Genomic DNA, 22,889 nt, shown 5'->3' with positions numbered 1-22,889 from the left:
GACTGACAACTTTTTAGGAGTTTTATATAAATTACATTGCTCTGGAAGAATTGGTTGGCTTGTTCGCCCTCAAAAACAGAGTCACTGCACTTTACAGTATATCCTGTGAAGCGTCTGGGACATCATTCTGATGGGAAAAGAACTGTATGAATTATAAGAATTATTATTAATAATGCGAGGGTGGACTGAGATTTAAACCTTGAAACAGTAAAATACTTCGAAATTGTAGGCTAAGTTTTGCATGCAAAAAAAAACAATTAGTTCCTTGCGTGTTTTAGTCAAATTTAGAGATTACATCTACAGTTGCACTGCAATTAAGTCTGTGTATAAGTCTCTTCCTTGCCAAAAGCTTACCACAAGGTGCTGGTATGCCTGCAACTGATCATTTGACAATTACTTCAGTCAGAGAAGACCACAGGAATACTTACTGATCAAGCGTTGTACATGTACGCTCTGGTTTTTGACAAAACCGAAATTTAAATGCAGCAACTTGGATCGTTCCTTGCGGTACTGATAAGTTCTGTCTGCATTTGAAAACAGCTCATTGAAAGCTTCAGAGTTGTGTTACACTTTTATTTTGTAAATATGTTGCATGTAAATGTTACTGTTTGATAACGTGATGCTATTGCTTGTTGCACACTTCTATGCTTTTGCAAAAAAAAAATTAATTCCCATCTCTGCTCTTTCAATTTGCAGGACACAGGGGTTACCAGCCGAGATTTAATTAGCAGGAAGATTAAAGAATATAGCACTATGATGAGGTAAGTGATGTACTGCTGTTTCAGGCAAGTCTCTAAGGTCTGTTTTCACCGCACAAAACCATCCTGACTGCCTCCGAACTATATATAATACTGTTGCAAGAGAAAACAAGTTGGAATTTCACTGAAATGTTGACGTGCGCGTTAGCTGGAAGGTTTCAGTTGGGAACAAATCCAGTTTCTTCAAATGTTTATTTACTTAGTGAGATATGGGCTGAGCCAAAGGTCTGTCTTCATCCAAATCTCTCTTTTGATCTTATATCTTTTCTATTTCAGTTCTTCTGGGAGCAAGACCGAAGCCTCTCCGAAAACCCCCCGTCAGTCACTCAGTATTAGGCAAACCTTCTTGGGGACCAAAAATGATCCAAAGAGCCCCCATTCTCCAAAGCAAGAATTTGAAAGAAAACTAATAAGTAAAGTTACTTTATTAACACATTTGTTTAATACTGGCTTTTCATGGGATTGTATGTTCTATGACAATATTTCAGGTCAAATGCTCATCTGTTTACTTGTTACAATCAACTTCATATGATGCCATATGAGAGAGAGAACCATAGGAGGCCATTCGACCCATCATGCCTGTGCTGGCTTTCTTAAGAGACTTTCTTAATAGTCACATTCCTTTTAGATTTCTCTTTTTCAGATATTTATCTCATTTTTCTCAAGTTAATATGGATTCTGCCTCAACCACAGTTCTAGGTGGAGCGTTTGATGTTCTAACAACCCTCTGTATAAAATAAATTCTGCTAACCTCTTTCTTTGCTTGTTTGGAAATTACTTTGAACCTGTACTTCTGGTGACTCATTCACCAACGAGTGGAAAGAATTTCCCCCTGTTGGGACAATAATAATAAATAATCTTCCCCCTCAGAACAATTAAACATTGTTCTAGGGGGAAAAAAGCTCCAGTCCCTTCAGTCTTCCTTTGAATATAAAACCTCTCGCTCCTGGTATCATTATAGTGAATCATTGTATGCATTGTTTTTATCCACTTGTGAATAATATCGTTTTGCCCACAAATATACAGTCAATTCACTTTACAGTATATTCTGTGAAGTGCTTTGAGATGTCTAGAAGACGCGAAAGGCGCTATATCAAATGCAAGGATTATTATTATAATAATATTTAATACTACCGTATCACTTGATATCTTTCCTATATTGGAGTCCCCAAAATTGAACATATTATATCAATGGCAGGCTAACAGCGATTAATATTAATAACTGTTTATCATATGATCATAACAGTGAGAGATTTTACCTTTTATCAGATGACACAAGTCCGCCAAAGGACAAGGGGACATGGCGAAGAGGCATTCCTAGCATCATGAGGAAGACGTTTGAAAAGAAACCATGTCCTGGTATAACATTTGGTGTCAGGCTAGATGACTGTCCACCTGCACATAACAACAAGGTAAGGTGATATTTCCTCTCGTGGAATTTCAAATTTAAAAACTTACATCTTACATTCTTATCTAATCATTGAAGTAAAAGCACTTTTTAAAAACAGAAAAAAAATCTGTTTGTGAGTCATCCTAAGTATAGTGGAAAATATTTTATTCGTACAGTGGAACCCAGTTTTGCCGGATGCCGGGTAAATCGGACAAAACGACGGGCGATTTATTTTATACAGAAGGTTGTTAGAACATGAAATGCCCCGCCCAGAACTGTGGTTGAGGCAGAATTCACCTTCATTCATTTGTATTCTTACCTGTTTTAAATATACCTGTTAATTCGGACAAAACCCCAGCTACTCTGGACAAAATGCCTCGCTGGTCGTCGCTGCGTCTTCTCACTTGCCACCGGCGGCTACGGGATGGAGATGGGGAAGAGTTGAATTGCGATTGATTGACAGCGTACTCCGCCCATTCACAAGTGACTCTAGGCTGTCAATCAGTGAGGAGGCGGAGCAATGGGGAAGAAACAAGTGAGGGAATGGGAGGAGTTAAATCGCGATTGATTGATGAGCCTGGAGACGCTTGTGAGTGGGTGGAGCCCATCCATTCAGAAGCGGCTTCAGGCTGTCAATCACCTCGGAGCTGCCGCTAATTGGTCCCCTTCCCGTCCAGTTGTGAATGGAACTGGGCGAGAGGAGGTGCCGTCACTCCTATATGGGCAGGAAGAGGTAAGAGAACTGCGGTTAGCCTCGGACGCCACTTAAAAGGGACAAAATGGCCGGCCCTAATGTGTCTAGTTTAACCGTTTTCCACTGTACCACCTGTCTGAATTGACCAGATATCAACAACAACAAGATTATATTTGTATATCGCCTTTCACGTCGGGAGGACGTCCCAAGGCGCTCACAAAAGACAAAATCACCCACAAAAGGCACAGTCAGTATATTGTACAACGAATCCTGTGAAGCGCTTTGAGATATTCTCCCAATGTGAAAGCTGCTGTATCAAGTTCAAGAATTGTTATTACATTATCATTATCTGAACCTCACACATGCCTTTTACATCCGATTGTGTTTTGTTCCTGTATCTTAGCCGAATTAGTATTATTTTTACACTAAACCCCAGGCTGACCGGACTAATAGCAGGGAGATCCAGTCCGGCAAGCTGCATTTTCCGGCTAACTGCTAATACTCTTAACATTTACAATAAATAAAATAAGTCAAAATAAATGCTAGTAACATTTACAATGAATAAAAATGAATTTTAAATAATAACCCCAAAAACCTAACAATAGTTTTGTACTTGCCACTGACTGAATGCAGCTCCATTGAGGCTTGCGGGTAACCCAGGGTCAGGCTGTGGGAACTTTGAGAACGTGGAGGGGGGGATTTTTATCTTGTGGAATAGCATAATTTTTTTCCAGACCCATCCTGTTAATTTAGGATTCCAGATACGTGGCGTCTGGATAGCCTGGGGTGTTCTGTACTTACTGACCCTAACAGATGTTTCATGAATATCTTGGACAAACAATGGCCCACTGTAATGCAGATTGTTGTACACTTTTTTGCCTTGATTTATTTCCTTATGTTGTGCAATATTTCAATCGTTGCCCCTTGACCAAAAAATAAAAGTTCCTAAATATGAAGGTTGAATATGTGAACTTATTCCAAGACTTTGTCAACACTGCTACAAAATTCACTGCTGTGAGGTATACTGTAAGAATGTCACTTTGAAGGGGATGAAGAGAAGGGAATTTGAGGTGATGAGGTTTGGTTCTTGTTCTGAGAAACGTATATTCTGTGAAGCGCTTTGAGACGTCTTGAAGACATGATAAGGGGCTATATCAAATGTAAGTGTTTCCTCTTGAGCATCCAGAAAAATTAGTTGGACCATTCAAAGAACATATAATCGGATGTGTTTGTTGCCAAACCATGTGATGCTCATCTGTTAATAATAGTCTTAAGATGAGCAACTCAACCTTTGCAGAATTGTGGAGGAGAACCTTTGTCCCATTTCTTTTGTGATGCATGTTATGTAGCTTTAAAATAGTTCCAGAATACATTTTCATCTAACCACTATTCACTCATAGTTTAAAGGATTAATAAGAGGGGCATTTCATATTCTATCTTCTAGTTTGTGCCATTGATCGTTGAGGTTTGTTGCAATTTGGTTGAGGAAAGAGGTCTTGACTACACCGGAATTTACAGAGTCCCAGGAAACAACGCTGCCATCTCAAACTTACAAGAGGAACTCAACAAGGCAACCACTGATATTGACATCTTAGATGATGTAAGTTACGAAAGACTTGTTCGATCTTAGCCTTTTCATTTTGTTTTTAAAAAATAGAAATATTAATGGAATTAACTTGTTTGTTTCAAACCACAGAAATGGCGGGATCTGAATGTTATCAGCAGTTTACTAAAATCTTTCTTCAGAAAGCTTCCTGAACCTCTCTTCACAAATGGTAAGTATGTCTCCCGTTCATCATTTTAATCCAATTTAAGGATTAAAACTTCATTCTTTTGGGTCTGGTGCAGTCAAGAATTTAGCACTTTCCTATCATTAGGAGTCAACCATATTTCTTAGGGGGAGAAGCATGTGGGCATAACCATTATACCAGCTGATGTACTTGGGCAGTTTGTATTTAGTTTCACTTTGAGGCTTACAATTTCATAGCACAGTGTGATGGGCATCAACCCACTGGACTGCTCCTCCCATTTTTTTTGCACTGTTTTTTTATTTTTCTTACACTTATCTCATCTTTCCACATTTTATATTACAAAATTGGCAGTCCATAGCTAGACAGGGCTAGTACAGGAAATGGTACAGGAAAAGTATTCCCTACTGGTACAGTGGGAGGTTTGGGGAAGAATAAAGGGAGCTTTCATGTCATTTTGTTTATTTCATGTTGTTTCAGTAATATTTCTCTGGTCAGATACAGATTAGCCATGCTTGTTCAGACAGGCTACTTAGTGATGTGGCATTCTTTTTGTTATCATCAGACTTTCATTTTGTTGATGTCAGAGGATGAATGCTTTTGAGGTATTAAAGACCATTTTGGAGCTGATTCAATAGCCCTGTAGGTAAAGTCACTGCCTAATCACTGCTCCATGTCCCCTGCTCAGCCCGCTCCACCATCGGCAGTCGGGCCTTCAGTCTTTCTACCCCTACCCTCTGAAACTCCATCTGGAAGCCCTCCTCCTCACCCCCTCCCATGCCTCCTTCACGGCCTGTCGCAAGACCTTCCTCTTCGACTGTGCCTTTGGTCATCTTCCCACCTTCACCCCTTGTTCTCCACCCCTCTTGACTCCAAGCTCCAGCTTGGATTTTTTACTACTTATCCAGTTTGCCTGCAACTCTGGTTTTGTGTAAGTCATGTTAAATGTTATGACTGTTATGACTGATACGGCTTATGTCAATTTTACTGTACTATATTTTAAAGGTATGCCTATTCTTTAGGTATAGCAGAATTTATAATAATTTGTATAAAATTTTCCTTGGAAAGCATCTTAAGCAGTTTCTCCCTGAGTTTAGCTGCTCCAAGTTGACACCCGCGGGTGGGGTGGGGCAGTTCTGCAGTAAAAAAAAGTTTTGGCTGATCAATGGCACAAAGATGTTTAGATATATTCCCAAGCTTGCCCTAACAAATAGGTGACTCTTAGCTGGACAGGTCCCATCTAACAAACTGCCGTGACTTATTTAATTGACATCATTATATTTTTAATTGACTTTCTAAGCAGGCGCGTTTGTGTTTTACAGACAAATATGCTGATTTCATAGACGCCAACAGAAAGGAAGATTCGGTGGATAGACTTAGGACCTTGAAGAAATTGGTAGAGTTAATTCACTGATTTCTGGTTTGAACTTGCATTTGATTAACCTCAATTTTTTTATGCTAAAACTACTTTGATGCTATAACTCTTTCAGATCAGAGACTTGCCAGATCATCACTATGAAACATTGAAGTTTCTTTCAGCACATCTGAAGACAGTAGCGGAAAACTCAGAGAAAAACAAGGTATTTCTCTTCAATTGCATTAATATTTGTAATGTTTGTGCAACCGTATGTTTTATTACAATGGCATCTATTTCCGTCCTAGATTTCATGTTTGTACTTTAGAGAGTGCTATTGAATTTTCAGAGGTAAAACAAAGAAATATTGAAATTTCTTTATTATTGAAATTTTTAAATTCATGGTGCAAAATTTCACAGCATGCACAGATTCTTAATGTGTGTGCATTGTAACCAGGCGGAGCACACAGCTTTGATGTCATGGAATTTTGTGTGAAGGTGTCATAACAATATTCTGTTATCGTTCTTTGATGAAATCTGTACTGAAAAAGTTGTGTAGAAAACAGAAGAATGAAAATCTACACTCTAAGGTCTGCTTGTATCCTATCTCATAATATGTGTCTCTGGTAATGGTTGACAGTTTTGCCTATCTTTAATCACGATATGTAATTCTGGTGATCAGCAGTGCAGTAAAGTGTAGTACGTCAACTTGCCTGGTATTTTAATATTAAAAACCTTTATACCCTCAGATGGAACCCAGAAATCTGGCAATAGTATTTGGTCCAACACTGGTCAGAACATCAGAAGACAACATGACACACATGGTGACTCACATGCCAGATCAGTACAAAATAGTGGAAACCCTCATACAGCATGTATGTTTTCTTTAATCCACGTTCTTCTGAATGTTAGAAGTATCCATTAACTACAGTCTGTTTGATTTGACAATTAAGGTATAACTGGGATTGATTTGCTTACATTTTTCAGTATGACTGGTTTTTCACTGAAGAAGGTGATGAAGATGCAACAGTAAGTAACAATAAGAATTGCAACACTAATTGGAGTGTGAAAATGCCCAAACCGTACCTGCTCTCAACCCCACTTAGTATTCTTTCATAACATTTTTTTTACCTGGCGATTTCAATTTGTGTTAGCGCTAGTCATTAGCTTACTTACAATGGAAATATAAGCATTTACTGTGGTGTCCAGCTGGCTTCCTACAATATTGTGGCATCAGAAAATTTAAAGGAGTGTTTGTATTACTCATTTGTTATGCATCAGTTTTGAAATTTTGGATACAAGCCACTTATTCCAGCAAGATATTAATGCTCTAGGTATTCAGACACTTGCAACAATATTACCACTTAAACACTGAGTAGATGTGTTTGTATTCAAAAATGAGGTGCTGTGGAAAATTAAGTTATCTTTCAATGTATCTAACATTTTCTGAAAATGCAGAATGTACTGGTTTCACTTTTTTCTTTATGGGAGTAAATGATGAATTGTATGATTTGAAGCTGCTAAAAACAGTTACACTATATAGCTCTAATGTTTCAGCTAAGACCCACATGACCTTCCTTTACTGTATCCTAAACGATCAGGCTTCAAGTATTTATTCCATGCTGTCAGGTTTGATTTTGATGCTTTAAAACTATATTGTTTCAGAGTTTTTAAGTGAATTCACAAAAAAAGCTTTCACTGCCTAAACTATTAGGTTAACTGTTCCTGGGTCTCCTCTGCCACCGTATGGTAACTTATGGCCTGTGAATTTGGTCAGAATTTTAAGAAGGGTTTTGTGAATTTGCAGCACCACCTAGTGGCTGAATCATTTTGCAAGAGAGAACCTGTTCAATATTGTTTTCCTATTTTCTACCTTTAAAGCGCCGTGATCAATGCCTCTGATTGATGGTATGCTCCAAGTTACTTAATATTATGTATGTTTCTAATATTTGCACTGTTGGTGCCATTTTATTTGACCAGGAATGGTATCATTTGTCATGTCTAATCCTAAAATTTGATGTATTGGGCAAAAGAACCAAATATGAGCCATGACAGTGAAGGTTTCTATAAGACATGGTAATGAGAGGTCATGTGGAATCTGGCTAGAAAATATAATTTCTTCTCACATCCCCACCCACACAGAGTTTTCCTCGTGGTATGTGGAGTATTCTTTGAAAGAATAACAGCTGAACGTAATTATGGATATTTGTTTTTGACTATTTCATTGATGAGAATCCAGTAATATGCTGAAAATGTACCAGTAGAAAATGTAGAGGTGTAGTGGTCATGTAGACTCTTAGATTGCTAGTGGGGTGTTTTGCACCCGTAACAAATGCAATGTTCTGATCTTCTTACTCTTGTGAATGTAGACACCAATCCAGGAAGAGAGCACAGTTGATACACAGCCAGTGCCAAACATAGATCATTTGCTAACCAACATTGGGAGAACAGGAACTACTCCGGGAGATGTTTCAGGTAACTGCCTGAACAAGACACTGCAGATTGCGGTAACGGACAGTGTCATTGTTACTGACCAGCCTCTTACAGAAGTAGACAGTTCAAGACTGAAATGCTTTTATTTGCCTATTCAAACCTGCAAAGACGGAGTAAATCATATGAAAGGACTATAAACTCAGTGCTTTAAGGTGTTCAAAGATAATTGTTAGCTATCATAATTATAATTTGTGTTTTAAAAGACCCAATGTTTTAATATCTTGCTGAAAGATACTGTTTTTCTTAACAAAACATTGTGCTCAGTTTTTAAAATCATAATCAATTATTGTAGTCATGTATTCAGGAACCTAGATCATTACTAGGATACTGACGTTTAAAATATTTGTATATACTGAGAAAGATGTTACTTTTTAGTGTTGTTTTCAGTAAGAATCTCCGATTTTGTCCATTTTATGTTACTTTTAAGAAATGTTGAGACGTGCCCTGATTTGATGATTTGGATGCTTATGCTTGTTACACTTTGTCTGATATGTGGATTGTGCTGTGTATGTACTGGTCGGGTAATATAACTGTTGATATACTCTGGCTGGGTTTTTAAAAAATATTCTAAGTTTTCAGTTATTTAATTTTTTTTCCAGTCCTCTTTCAATTAAACAGTGAAATCATATTGGTTTTGAACCAGCCAAGACTTCACAGTATTTGAATCCAATAGAAATGGAATAGAAAAGGAATTGAATGCATGGGGCACTTCAAAAATGTTTTGCATTATATGTATTTTCTAAGACGTGCTATACACTTTGAGCAGGACGAGAAGAGGCCTCTTAGATGTTAACATCAGTATCTAACCTGCACTTGAATCTGAAACAGCTTATAGTTTTGTTTTTAATCAATTGTTAATTCCCATTTCCACATCTATCGTGTGCACGTTCTTGTGCTTGTATTCTATAATTTCAAGTGTTGGAACTGCACAATAATTTGTACTTTCTGCCTTTACTATGGTAAGTTCTTACATGTTTATACTGTGCTTTCCCACCCCACCCCCCCACCACCTGCCCTTTTCTTTGTCTCTTGCCTTTACTCGGAATATCATCATACCAGGCTGGGTTTGGAGGTTGTCTGTCTACTTGAAGCTTGTTGTCCTACCTACCGTCAAACTAACCCAGCATGTTCTTTTCCCAAACTTGTCTACTTGTCGCGTCGCTCCTGTCTTGAATGTTCAAGGGTTTTTTCCAGCATTTACACAATACTGATCTTGAAACAGGCGAAGTTGGAGGAGTCTATCACACTGTAATGTCACTGATGGACTCTGTGATGTCACTGATGGACACCTGGAACTGTAGGAAGAAGGACGATTGTTGCCCTCATTGTAGCTGCCTTGTCTGCAGAAACCCCCGTTTCTTGTAAATGGAAAATTGTCGTCTGTGATGTAAATTTGCTGTTATGATTATTTTAAAAAGACCAATACTACTTTCTTAAAGTATTTCTGCTGTTTCTTATCATTTCTGAAGCAGACCTTGAGGAGAAATAGCATGGTATGGTCATCTAGTTTTTATAGTCGTGTAGCATAAACCATGTTTCAAAAGGGGTGTGGCTGGGGGCTTGGCTCTCAGTCTATCTCACAGCCTTGCAAAGTGCAATGCAGGAGTAGTTTTATATTAATAGTTTTAAAAATATTCATCAATTTCTTTAAAAAAAATACATATTCAATTGGATTACCTGGCTAGCCCCTTTCTGCCCCCTCTCATAATTTTTTTTTTAGCCTCTGCTGTTGCCCCATAGTAAATCTGTTTTTGCAGCTTTCATTCTACATTTCATCACGGCTCCCTTCTCTTTATCAAATTTGAGTGTTGTTGACGTTCCTCAAACATGATTGCAACTAACATAATTGAATGTGCCTCGAATGGAATATATATTATATGACTTTTTTTGTCTTTTGAGTTCCATGCCATTATTTTAGTTCTGCAGTCTTTTAAAAGCAACTCTCGTAAGTTACTTCAGAAAAGTGGCTAGTAAATATTGTAGTCCCTTACAGTGAAATATACTTTTTGTGAAGCTCTCATAGGCAGTTGCCAATGTATTCAGGGTTAGGAGTGTCCACCTACTGTTAAAGGAAGCGATGCAAACTAATTTGAATTAATGTAAGGCACTGAGTTTGGCAGATGAATACGGAGGTAAATTGTTTAATTAGATATTGTTAATTGTGTTTAGTTTTTTAAGAGAATAAGGTCCCTTTGCCATCCCTCTCATTGAGCTGGTTATAACCACAATTCACAGCATATTTTCATGGTGGTGGCTGTCTGTGCTGCTTTTCATCTCAGTGAGCTCTGACTTTCCACGCTGTGCCCTTTTCTATTGCCTATTGCAGTCATATAGTTTCCTGTGATTTTTACATTTTTAGTCTTGGCTACAATGAATATTTATGCCCCAGATTAAATGTAACAATCAATTTAATGACATCTTTCTTGTCTTTCTTATAGATTCGACCACTAGTGATTCAGCAAAATCTAAGGTGAGAATTTAAGAGCTTCTAATAAAATGTTGTACACAATTCATGAAAATATAAGTATATATACAGAACAAGTGAACTGTAAAGGTGTTAAAAACAATAGGCCCTACTAAGTAATGCATTAGCATTATTTTACATCTTAATCACGTTTTGTGAAATGTACGAAAGATACTTTGTGCCTATTCATTTTACATTTTGTCGGTTTTAAAGGGAAACGATTTTCAAAGCAAGTTTTATATTAAAATAAAACTGAAACCAATCATTTTAGGGCCCTAAGGAAGCTGCTGTAACAGAATAACAGATGTGATTTAATGTTGAAAACTAGGGCTTAGCTCTGAACCTAAAGTCTAAATCACGATTTGGCCTAATTCCAGTCATTGCACTGTGGTTCCTGCAGCTCTCCTGTTAAGGCGGACATGGTATTAAAATGGTCTTCTGAACAGTGATGTATATATAACTTTTCAAATATTTGCTCCATGATGTTCACAGTGATTAGATAGATGCATGGCTTGTTCAATTGATGTTTTAGTTGTATATTTCGAATTCCCAATGCATGAGTTTTCCTTGATGGGATCCAGTAGACAGGATGTGTCATCATGGTGGGTAAGGTTACTCTTGTCTATTCCCAGAATGGGGAGAAGGGAGTTTAACATTTCTGTTACTTCTGCACTTGATAACTGGGGAGAGAAGAGGTGTGGGGTTTTATTCAGTTTCTGGTGTGAGAAGAAACACAAGAACTTTGTGCTTGATGCAACCAAATGATCGTTTCCCCACCATGTTGTGAATAAGGCTTTATTCTGGATCCTGTCCTTGGTTCTTTCTCCAGCAGTTATATCTCTCTTCTACATAGAAGAGATTGTATATTGTCATTTAGTAGTGTTTTGTTTGGCCTCATAACTAAGTTTCTTTTTACTTTCTTGTTCAAGTAGAGGGCTTTTCTTCAAGTGTATCTTTGTTTTAACTGAAAACGTCTTGTACCATCTTTTGCGCTGACATTTTTGAGTTTACACTGAGCCCACTGAAGCTTACACTGATCTGGCTGACTCAGTAGATGCTTCCTCAGCCACGGTGAGTACCAGTTCCCAGTTATAGCATTGCTTCAGATCCTTCCCAATGACCAACACGCATGACATTATCTTCCCTATTTTCAATCATTGCATGATGACCTTTTGAAATGTGAAGCCCATTCTACTCAAAGACTAGACACAACTGACTCATCTGCTGAAAAGTGACTCTGGATGCAGGAATATCAGAAGGTGCTTTCTCTCTGTGTAGAGACAATACATGGAGATTAGTTCTACAGAGAAGTCTATGTTTCCACTTCCAGGTTACATTGGACAATCTTCTGAATGAAGAAATGCCTTCTAATTTCTTCCCTGATTCTTTTCTTAAGAATCCTGTGACTGTCTCCTTGTTGCCAGTGCTTAACTAAAGGAAATAGTTTTACCCTATTCACCTTGTCATACCCTTCAGAATCCGAAATACCAGTGCATCCATTTCACCTACTGTTAGTTCCTATTGGTCTTTGCCAACTGTGGACTCCTGTTATCGAATCAGAGAATTAGTAAGTGTTTGACACAAGACGTGGCTTCAACATTATTCAAGTATAATAGTCCGCAACAGTCGTAGATTCAGATTTTGAGTGAAGCATTACCACGTGTCTAAGCTCTGATGGCATAATAATTTTATCATTCCATGCACATGAGACTATAGATTTCTCCAACTGAAGCATAGCTCACAATGGTACTATTCCAATCTCCACTTTATGTCAACATGTACTTGGAAATGTGGAAAACAAAACCTGACAAATTATAATGATGCCCCACCACTTGGTGGTAATTTTACTGGAAATAGTCAAACTAAAGATGTTGACCACACAGTTGAACAGATCTGTTTTTTTTTAAGCCAGGGAAAGCCATGAGGAAAAGTAGTTTGGGAAGAATTCCAGAGGGACAGGAGTCTGAAGGCTCAGCCACTGGTGGCAAAATGAATGGAATGGGGAGCAAATAATTAGACCAGATTGGAAGAGCTGACAAGAGTTGGGACTAGAGATCATTGCATATGTGAATGAAAACGTGGAGAGGAGAGCTCCAAAGCATGGGAGAAAACTGACTGCTGATGGTGGAACAAGGAGGGGGCATGAAACAGGTTGGAGTTTGCAGAGAGGAAGGAATGGCCAGGGTTATAACTCACAGGAGGTTACACAGGTGATGCAAGGTGGCAATTGAAGATATGTACAAGGATCTTAAATTGATATGCTGGGAGTTAGGGAGTCAAGTGATTTTGTTGGAGATAAACTTGTGGAGCCTAGTGCAGGGGAGAATGTGGGCTGTGATGTTCTGGTTGGTCTGAAGGTTATGGAGGAGATTGGTCCCAGCCCTGTTTAGGTATAGTTCATCAATACTCTCTAGATCATAGCTACCCCAGAATTGCTCCCGGTGTCTGAGGATTATGAATCCTTCCCTCCGGTGGCATCTCTCTAACCACACATTTACCTCCTTAATCTCCCTATTGCTGCAAGTAGCACTAGGAGTCTTCTGAACTTACTATCCTTGATCTCCTGGTCTTCAGTCTATCTCCCAACTGCTGAAAATGCCTTTGCAGCACCTGAAAATACCCTTTCCTATTTCCTACATCACCACGTCTGACTGTTTTCCCCCTTTCCAAAGTCTTCTGTACCTGCTCCATTAAGTCACTTACCCTGACACCTGGAGGCAAGGTGTCATTCGCGACTGATGGCTTTAGGTACAAAACCACCTTTCTACACCCCTGACTGGAATTTCCCATCACTACTGCATTTGTTGACTTCACTGTTTTGGCAGCGATTTTCTACAAAGTGCTATGGGTGTTGTTCACAGTTACCTTCCATTGTCGGTGTTGTCCGTCCTACAGGTATTTACTGCTTCACATCCGTTTGTCAGTTTAACACTAAAGGATCCCTGCACTGTCCCCTACTTGTCCTTGTCCTGAGGAATGGTTATCCACGTACTTTCCAGCGTAACTGTATCTATGGGGATGGCCACCTCCTCGTGCGCATTCCAGGAGCCTTTCCACCTCACATATGTCACAGCATAACTAGCTGATCATCCTCAAGGTCAGACTGAGCGCGAGGGCAAGCAGCAGCAGATGTCTCCCACATGTGTGGTCTTTCCCGACAAGAGAAGCTTCCAGGAGCTCTCACGTCATGAAGGTTCGGCAGAACAGATGCTTACGCAAGTAGATGGGTCTGATTCCCTCAGTAAGAAAAGCCCAACCAGACAAATTTTGTTTTCATTTGTGGGCAATCGATTCAACGATAACCAACTGGAACTATCCAGAAATAGCGATCACAGTCACGTTTCTGAACAAAAGCTTCCACACACAGCAACAGCCAGAGCTGCTTATTAAATGATAGTCCTCGGGGAGTCCAGCTTATAGGAGCAAACATTCCAGCAGTGTGTGATTGTAACATCCACAATGACCTTGATTCTGAAGGCTTGCAAAACTAAAATGATGAAAACCTGGTCCATTTATAAAGGAATTTTCAGTTTCTTAGTGCACGTAGTGAAGATTGCTAAATTTAAAAGACGAGAGGAATGTATCCCCTTTGAGGCCATGTTACTGTTATTTTGGTCTCCCTCACGTCCGATTGGAAATAAAGCCCTATAGTCTCCTCATTTTTGAAAGGCATCCAGAAAGGGTAATGCTCCATTCTTCCTGTTGTCTCTTTTAGACTCAAGGTGGCCTCTGATCAAACATATGTCAGAATAAGCAAGTGAAGAAGTCCGGTTAGTTTAACCGTGATCTTCCTCACTCCTTAAAAGTTCAGTCTTCACTCAGAAACTTCCCTCCCAGTTGAACCCTTATTGCTTTTCCTGAACTAGAAAGCTATACTACTGTTTTCCTACTCTTACTTTACACAATATCTTTGCGCTGTGTCCTCAGGGAAAAGAAGCAAGGTACAGCACACAAAGAAGCTTTAGTACATAGGGAGGGTGCATGGTCACAGGGGATGTCATTGTGCTTTGATCTTTATCCTATTTGTATGTTTAGGGTTCACTTCTTTCAAAACTGAGGAAGATCATGACAATTGTAAAGCAACCTAATATTTCGTGTTCAGTTTTAAAAATTGGTATCAATATAAACAGTATTGTCACACTACAAAGTTATTCATGTTTATTCATATTTTCGGTTCTTAAATGGGCTATTTAATATTGATTCATAAAATGGTGCTGTATTTTGGCCTTTTTGTAGTTTGTCAAAATGCACACTGAAAAATAATTCTGTAAGGATGAGATCAAACTGGATAGAATGGCATCTTCATCCAAACTTTTGTGTTTATAGTTTTATAACACAACCTATTTGTTTCATGGAATGCCTTGTTTTTCTCTGTCCACCCTGGGAAAAAATGCTCTAAAAATCTGAAGATGAAATAACATAGTTGTGTTTAAAATGCTTAATTGATGGGTAACTATGATGCTTTTTAATGACATTGTTAAGTCAAGATTGTTTTGTAGCAGAACTGACCATTTACAAAGTAAAATGCAGCAGGAGTTTCCTTGTATCAGGCAAAAAAAGGTGGTTGTGGCTGCATTTTTCAGTCTGTATTTCCTTGTTTTCCCACTTCCTCCATTCTGCCACCAATTTTCCAGTGGCATGTTTACAGAGATGGAAAAAACTGGCTAGCTATTGCATCTATCCCTACATGTGCTAATGAAGGAACATGAAGAAGGCATTGCTGGTCATGTAAGGGTGCACTATCATAGAAATTTGTTTGCAGAACTACAGGATAGGAACAAAAACCCTTTTTTTTAAAAAGTATTTTTGAGCAATATCGAGACAGGTCATTTACCTCAATTAAAGTGCATTTGGAGTAGTATTCAGAAAGAGCATTTCAATTCTTCCAGTGAACAATAATGACTGCCATTTAAGTCTCATACTGCATTATATTACAGTGCTTGGGGGGGAAAGTGATTTGCATTTGCCACAGGAGAACAGTAAGAGAAAGACGATAATTATTTTCACATTTAATTTTTTGCTTTTGTTTAAAATTCTGGTAAGTGGCTGAGGCTGACTTGAAATTTTCTTTTTACAGGACTAGCAAATTACAGGTAAAGAAATGAACTGGAAAAAGTGGTATTACTAGTAGTTTATGACAAGGTTTTGGTGCATAATTTTTATGCATTGTGTTGTCTTTCAACCACAGTAATTATCTGCTGAGGACATTAGGTAGTAAATTGTCATGACATTCCCCCAGAGATAGCATTATCAGGTGTGAAGGTACAATCCACTCTAGTGAAAAACCGAAAGCTGCATATATTCAGCGTTTCTTAAAACCATAAATGTTGTTCCATAAATGCCCGTGTAACTGAAATACACCAAGGGCTTTTCAAAATCAATAATGGATAAAGTATACTTAAGAAGGAACCATTTTGATTACAAAAAACACTTTCGCATAACAAATCATTTAATAATAATAATCCTTGCATTTGATATAGTGCCATATCACGTCTTTGAAACTTCTCAAAAGCGTTTCACAGAATATTTTGGATGTCGCGTTTCGCCCACAAAATATACAGTCAATTCACTTTAAGTTGTATTCTGTGAAGCGCTTTGAGATGTCTCGTAGATTTGATAAGGTACAATGTCAAATGCAAGGATTATTTTTATTATTTGTAAGAGCATTTGAAATTCCCTCTCTGCACATGGTTTACATATGGAACAAAATGCACATGCTTTTCAGAATTTGCAAAATAGACTCCCGAAGACTATCAACAAAACACGATTTAAGATGACGAGGGATATGTTGATCATCCCCCTACGTATCAGCAAACATTTTTTGTTTGTGTTGAGAAATCCAAAAGCTTAGCATTGAACTCTTCCTCAGCTCTAATGGTAGCATTTCTAATCTTGTCCAAGTTATAGACGCTAAACTGCAGACACCTTCATTGGGAAAGTCTACGTGGGGAGATCATTTTCATTTTGAATCTTCCTCCCCTGCAACCAAACTGCTGTAACATGAGTTCTGAAAATGACTGGAACTTACAACCATCTTCAAATAGTTAGAACAAAGTTTTGTTGTAATGAGCTCTTTGTTCCAACTTAAGTGTAGTTCAGTTGTGTTCATGGTTATAGTTTTAATTTAGCAGTGATGCTCTTAAATTTTCAGATTGTAATAAGGTGCTAACTCTCTTGGGGGATAGAGTTGAGATTGTACCTAATGTCCTGTTGTAGCTGACCCTGGAGTGAAAGTTGTATTACCATTGGGAGTTGGTGTCTGTTGGTTCATTGTACTGCCTTGTTTATACTATGAACACTGAACACTTTCATGGAACCTGAGACACCAAAAACCACTGCATCTTCCCACTCAGCAGTTTCGCTCACTTGTCGTATCTGTCCTCTTTGGTACCAAAGCATTAAAATTAAAAAAACATGTTTTTTTACATTGAGCTGAATCCATTATATGTTACATTCCTACCTTTCCTTTTGGCCTTTTACACCTGTTACAACACTTCCTTCAAAATAACATGAACCTCTGAGAGAACCATTAGAAAAAATTCACGCAAATGGTTCAATATACCGGCTAATCCACAATACAAATGATGCATTGTCTTCAACATATGCAGTATGTTTGAATGTTTATCTCCACTCTGAAAATATGACCAATGTTGTTAAAAACACAGTATTGTTTAATATGTTTCTGTAAACCATTGTTTTCCAGAATTGAACAGAATTTTCTTAATTGAAATGTATTTAGAACGTGTTAAAATCCTTTATTTGAGGGAAAAAACAGTCTTATAGATGTTAGTTCAAAATGTTCTTTTTGTTCATTTAACAGGGTTCTCGGGGATCCGGGAAGGATCAGTACGGCAGGGATCTGCTTGTGTCATCCATCCTTGCTGCAGCCAGCCGTAAGAGAAAGAAAAAGGATATAAAACCGCTGCAAAGCAGCTCAGATGATGAGTTAGAAAGTGGGTTTTCCAGGAAAGGGCAATCCAGCCATTCCCACGGCAGCCCAACAAAAGAATTAGCAATTAAAAGAGAACCAGAAAATGAAATCAACTCATCTGAACCAAAGGGAACAAGAGTTAACAAAGGTAGTGAGCAGCAAGAGAAAGAAACGCCAGGTGGAAAAAGGTACACTTCATCTGTGACAATGGTTGAAAAGAAAGGAATGGGCATACCACCCTCAGCGGAAGAAGGAAAAAGGCAGCCAGAACAGACCCCTTCCCCCCACTGCCAAAAACCCACAGACTCGCCTAAAATCAGCTATCGTCGTAGCTCACAATTGATTGCAAGCACAATACCCACTTGTCCTGTGGAGGTTTCTGTCAGTAAGGTGAACTCCAAGACTAACAAGATGGCATCTGACACAGGCACTACGATCACCAATGAATCTCAGGTCTCTCTGCAGCAAACCAACACAAACAAATGGAAACCCTCTGAAATCAGAAACATAGAGACAGGTGCTGCAGATGTAAACTCCATCACATCTGACTATTCCACAATTTCTTCTACCGCATACCTTGCAGCCATGGATTCCCACACACTGAATGCAGAAGTCCGATCAGTGGCGGAAAGTAAAGGCGATGAAGCTGATGATGAGAGAAGTGAACTCGTCAGTGAAGAGCACCACATAGAAACAGACAGCGACAGTGACTTTTCTGTTTTCGCTGCAAGTTATACACCTGAAAAGGGTGCTTGTGCAACAAAGCAGGAAACTGGAACGTATAATAGGAGGAGCTCTGAAGGGAGTGACATGACTGGAACTGAAGGAAGTTCTACGCCAAGGTTAGATAGTCAGAGGATGTTCAGTTCACGGAAGCTTATTGAATGCGATACATTGTCCAAGAAGAAGTCTATTCGATTGAAGAAAGACCTTGAGACAGCGATGGAGCAGAACGAGTCAAATAGAGGATCAAAGCTGGTTGATGTAATGAAGAAAGGCAAGTCAACGAGCAGCCTAGCTTCATGCACAAAGAACGAACCTGAAAAAGTAGAACCTCCTTGGAAGCTAAAAATCACAGACCGATTAAAACTGCGTCTAAAGACCTCTGCGGATGACATGTTTGGAATAGGCGTAAACAAGGCGAGCTCCGGAGACATCAGTAAGAAGAAGAACATCAGGCGGAGACACACCATGGGAGGACATAGAGACTTTGCGGAGCTCAGTGTTCTGAATGACTGGAGAGCACAGGAGCAAGAACAGAATTCTCAGAACAACGCAGGCAGCGGGAGTAGAGAATACCAACTCTCTGCAGTGGATCGCCTGAAGCCAAAATGTCAGTCCCAGGACCTCTCAATCACAGAGTGGCTTGCACGAGAACGCTTGCGCAGTAGTACACCAGATTTGCACCCAGAAAAGGTGCCCGAGTCGAGATCTGTGGATATTAACTTAGGCAAGGGAGCACACCCAAAGGTCCGTGCATCGTGTGGAGAAGAGGCAGGCAGCTCTCAGCTTAGTCGGCCTTCCCCTTCAGCATCACCCAGCCCAGTATCGCTGTCAGGCCAAGTGAATGGTGATGGTCACCAAAGCAAGAGCAAAAGCAATTTCAGTTCAGTAGCTGATGCCCATCCCCATAAACTATCCAGTAATCAAGTCGTCAAATCTCGTTTCTATCAGTACTTGTAGGTTTGCAACCTATTTATGTCTAGTGCTGTAGAAAATTGTATATAGTAAGACACTGTTTTTTAAATGATTCATCCTTCTGTATATATTTCTCTTTACTTGAATTTTGAAAACTGTTAATGCTCTGCTGCTCAGCCTATAATACAGGCTAGTTTCTGTGCTGGGCATCATGGAAGCTCTCCACAGTGCGCAGCATCAGCCTGAAGGACTAACTTTTGTATTTATGAAATTCTTACAAAAGAGCATCAAGTGCTGAAACATTTCTGATGCAATGTTCTGTATACTGCTTACTCTGTACAATTGGATATATGCATACACCTTAAATGCTCTACTATTGGACACCGCTGCATCCATACATTGTCCTTCAGCTTGTAATAGTGAACAAAAATGTGTATTGGAACCTAATTGTTTGAACTTCAGTTGCTAAAGAAAGTGCCTCATCTCAAAACGTTTTGGGTTAGATAGAGTGCCATATTGTCTTTTTAGTTCAAAAGACTAGAAATCTACTGTGAACAAAATGAGTTTTATCTATAAACAAACCATAAATTCATTTCATTTTTCCAGATTTTATTAACCGAACAAATACAGAGCTTCCATACTTTCGGCATTCCAGTTGGATCTTATGAACATTTTTTTAAAGACAGAGTTTTAATACAGTCTTTGTATGGATTTGAATTTTTAAAGTTTCTGTAAAGATACTTAACTTAAATGTGTGCGTGTGTATGTGTGCGTGTGTATGTGTATGTATATATTTCATGGAAACTTTTTTCAAATTTGAGATTTGATGAAAGCATTGTAACATAGGCATGTAGATAGTGGTCTCTGAACAATTGGTCCCTCTCACATTTTTCACCATCTCGGATGAGAAATGTAATTGTGCATGAGAACTGTTTTCTCAGACTTCACATTGTATTTAGCCTGTGTACAGATATAGGCAAATGGTTTGTAAATGTCCCCTGGAAACACTGGAAATAAAATTCTGTTTCTGTGGATCTTGGTCTAATTTTTTGCCAGTAAGTCTTCTTTACTGCTTTAGTCTATATTGAATGTGTGTAGAAATTATTTTACAAAATTCATCTGCTATAGTGTGTGTCTGTGTATACGTTCGCTCGCATGTACTGGGGGAACCCTTTTATTCCTTTTTTTATTTTGGGAGATTACATCAGTTAGTTGGGGGATCCTGAGAATATAGACCCCAATATCATTGGGAAATAACTCATTCTTACTCTTTTTGTATTGCAAAAGGTGAAATCCATTCAGCACAGTGTGAGCCAAATTCCTGCACATTTTAGTTCACCTCTTTTGTGCATTTTCACCAAATGTATTCCCTTGCCTGTAGTGTAGATTACAATCATGTAGCTTGAGTGCAGTATGTCCATTTTCACCTCTTGCTGTAGACGACTGGTGGTCAACCTGTGGCCCGCGGGCTGGAAGTGGCCCACAGCGCCATCAAGAAACAGCCAGTCCCCCGATCAGTCAAGTCCATGTTGTCAGTTTATTCTTGACTGAATATTTCTTAATTGATAGCACAAATCAAGAAATATTCAATCAATAAAATGTATTTGGCTGACCAGAAAGGTTGGCCACCACTGTTATAGACATCACTGCATCACTTCAATCACTTTAAGGATGATTGGCAACAATTCAGAGGTACTTGAAGTTAAATGCAAATTTCTAACACCCCTGCTAGAGTTCAGCTGTATCCTGTCAGTGTTTCAACTTCATACTAGCAATGTTTAATCTACAAACATTTAACATCCTCCACACTGCCTGCAAGGACACCTGAGCTGCAGCTCAGAATACTGTAGCCAGTTAATAAGTAACACTATGTTTTGGCATCAAGCCCAGTCTATAGTGGAGGTTATACCATTATAGTAATTATATACATACCAGACTGCAACCCCATCATCTCAGTTCTTGCTAGGCTCCACTGCCTCTGTGTTGTAGAATGGATTGATTTCAAGATCCTCACTCTCACTTTCAAATCACTTTATGCTTGGCAACTCCCTACCTCTGATCTACTCACAACCCATTACTCATCACTTTCACTCAGATGGCTCTGATCTTCTGCAAATCCTATGTCCCAGAGCTGGATTAAGCTTGATGAGGGCCCAGGGCTATCATAGTTTTTTGGGGGGGATCCCTCTTCACATGTTGAATTCCATCCCATTACTGTTTTACCACCACCCATGCCTCCAGTGATGCCAAATGTTAATTTACCTTGGTTATTTCAGTTCTGTTTTTTAAATGTGGTACAACAATTGTAAAGCTGAATCAAAGTTAAAGCTAACAAAACATATTAATTTCAGCACAAACTGGTAATATCACTTAGTGATGTTAAAGATAAACTCATACAAGTATACAATTTTACACTAGAACAGCTTTAAATCAGTTTCTTCCTACTCTTCATGGCCAAAAGGTTTTCAGTGATGTTGTTGAAATCCAGCTGGTTAAGCAAGTCACACTTGATTGAGTTGCCAAATTATTCAATCTTGGTTGATCTATAGTTGACCTGAGTTTCCTTAATGCCAGTTTTGATAATGAATGTTCGTCTCCAGGGTTACTTACTGGTGATGTCAAAAAAAATTTAAAGTGATGTCTGTCTCTGCTGCCTCTTCTTTCCATCTCACACTTTCACACACTCCCTATCGCCAGGGCCAAGAGAATTGCGGAACTATTTGCGGGAAATTTGACAGATTTTGCAGAAAATTGTGGGGACTTGATTGGTGCGATTGAAAGTCACATTTTACAGCCAACCTACATTTTTTCACTTTATTGATAAAAATTAAACCTGAAGAAATAACACATCATCACAGATTGTTGCTTTAACAAACACTGGGTGGCCCACGTGGTGAGGGACAACACAGGCCTGAAGGGCCAAATGGTTCGCTTTGAACCGCAATACATTTGAAGGCCTGGAAATACTCTGAGCACCAGCATTGCTCATCATGCTTGTGTGTCCTGACTGGGAGGATTCGGGAGGTTATCACTTCCTCCCTCTCTGGGCCTGCCAATCTATAAATAAAAATATTCACATAATATAGTCCTTGAGCAGGGACTCCGAATAGTCAACATTGGAGATGAGAACTGAGCGGTTTGTGAAGCTGTCTGATGCAGGAAGTAAAGCCACTCGAAAAATCCCAATATAGGATTACTTTAATGGTGACAGTGAGTGACAAATATATTAACTTTCACTGAACAAAATCTTGCATTTATATAACACTCTTCACATTGGATTGTGTCTCGACGCATTTAACAATGGCGTAGATTGACATCGAGTGGGAGAAATTGGAAGTGACCGAAGGGATAGTCGAAGAGGAAAGCCTTCACATGTGACCTCAAAAAGGCAGCAAGCGGCAAGGAAGAGGGCTTGAGGC

At 39.0% G+C, this 22,889-nt stretch overlaps 1 protein-coding gene across 3 annotated transcripts in view; it reads left to right on the top strand.

Moving 5' to 3' along the window:
* The window catches only part of LOC103176279 (rho GTPase-activating protein 21), a 107,816-nt gene extending 87,312 nt beyond the window's left edge, over nucleotides 1-20,504 (top strand). For all 3 annotated transcript variants that reach the window (XM_042346779.1, XM_007889718.2, XM_007889720.2), the window contains 12 exons: nucleotides 697-761; nucleotides 1,035-1,171; nucleotides 2,028-2,170; nucleotides 4,287-4,442; nucleotides 4,539-4,617; nucleotides 5,913-5,986; nucleotides 6,081-6,170; nucleotides 6,694-6,819; nucleotides 6,932-6,973; nucleotides 8,314-8,419; nucleotides 10,876-10,907; nucleotides 17,722-20,504. In XM_042346779.1, coding sequence (XP_042202713.1) covers nucleotides 697-761; nucleotides 1,035-1,171; nucleotides 2,028-2,170; nucleotides 4,287-4,442; nucleotides 4,539-4,617; nucleotides 5,913-5,986; nucleotides 6,081-6,170; nucleotides 6,694-6,819; nucleotides 6,932-6,973; nucleotides 8,314-8,419; nucleotides 10,876-10,907; nucleotides 17,722-19,515 — 2,844 coding nt within the window. In that variant the 3' untranslated portion in view covers nucleotides 19,516-20,504. The remainder of the gene's footprint in view (nucleotides 1-696; nucleotides 762-1,034; nucleotides 1,172-2,027; nucleotides 2,171-4,286; nucleotides 4,443-4,538; nucleotides 4,618-5,912; nucleotides 5,987-6,080; nucleotides 6,171-6,693; nucleotides 6,820-6,931; nucleotides 6,974-8,313; nucleotides 8,420-10,875; nucleotides 10,908-17,721) is intronic.
* The last annotated feature ends 2,385 nt before the right edge of the window (nucleotides 20,505-22,889 follow it).

This window comes from Callorhinchus milii, unplaced genomic scaffold (genome assembly GCF_018977255.1).
Source record: "Callorhinchus milii isolate IMCB2004 unplaced genomic scaffold, IMCB_Cmil_1.0 Scaffold2, whole genome shotgun sequence".
In the NCBI taxonomy this organism is placed as follows: Eukaryota; Metazoa; Chordata; class Chondrichthyes; order Chimaeriformes; family Callorhinchidae; genus Callorhinchus; species Callorhinchus milii.
The sequence above is the reverse complement of the archived record's forward strand: the minus strand, read 5'-3'. Positions and strand labels throughout refer to the sequence as shown.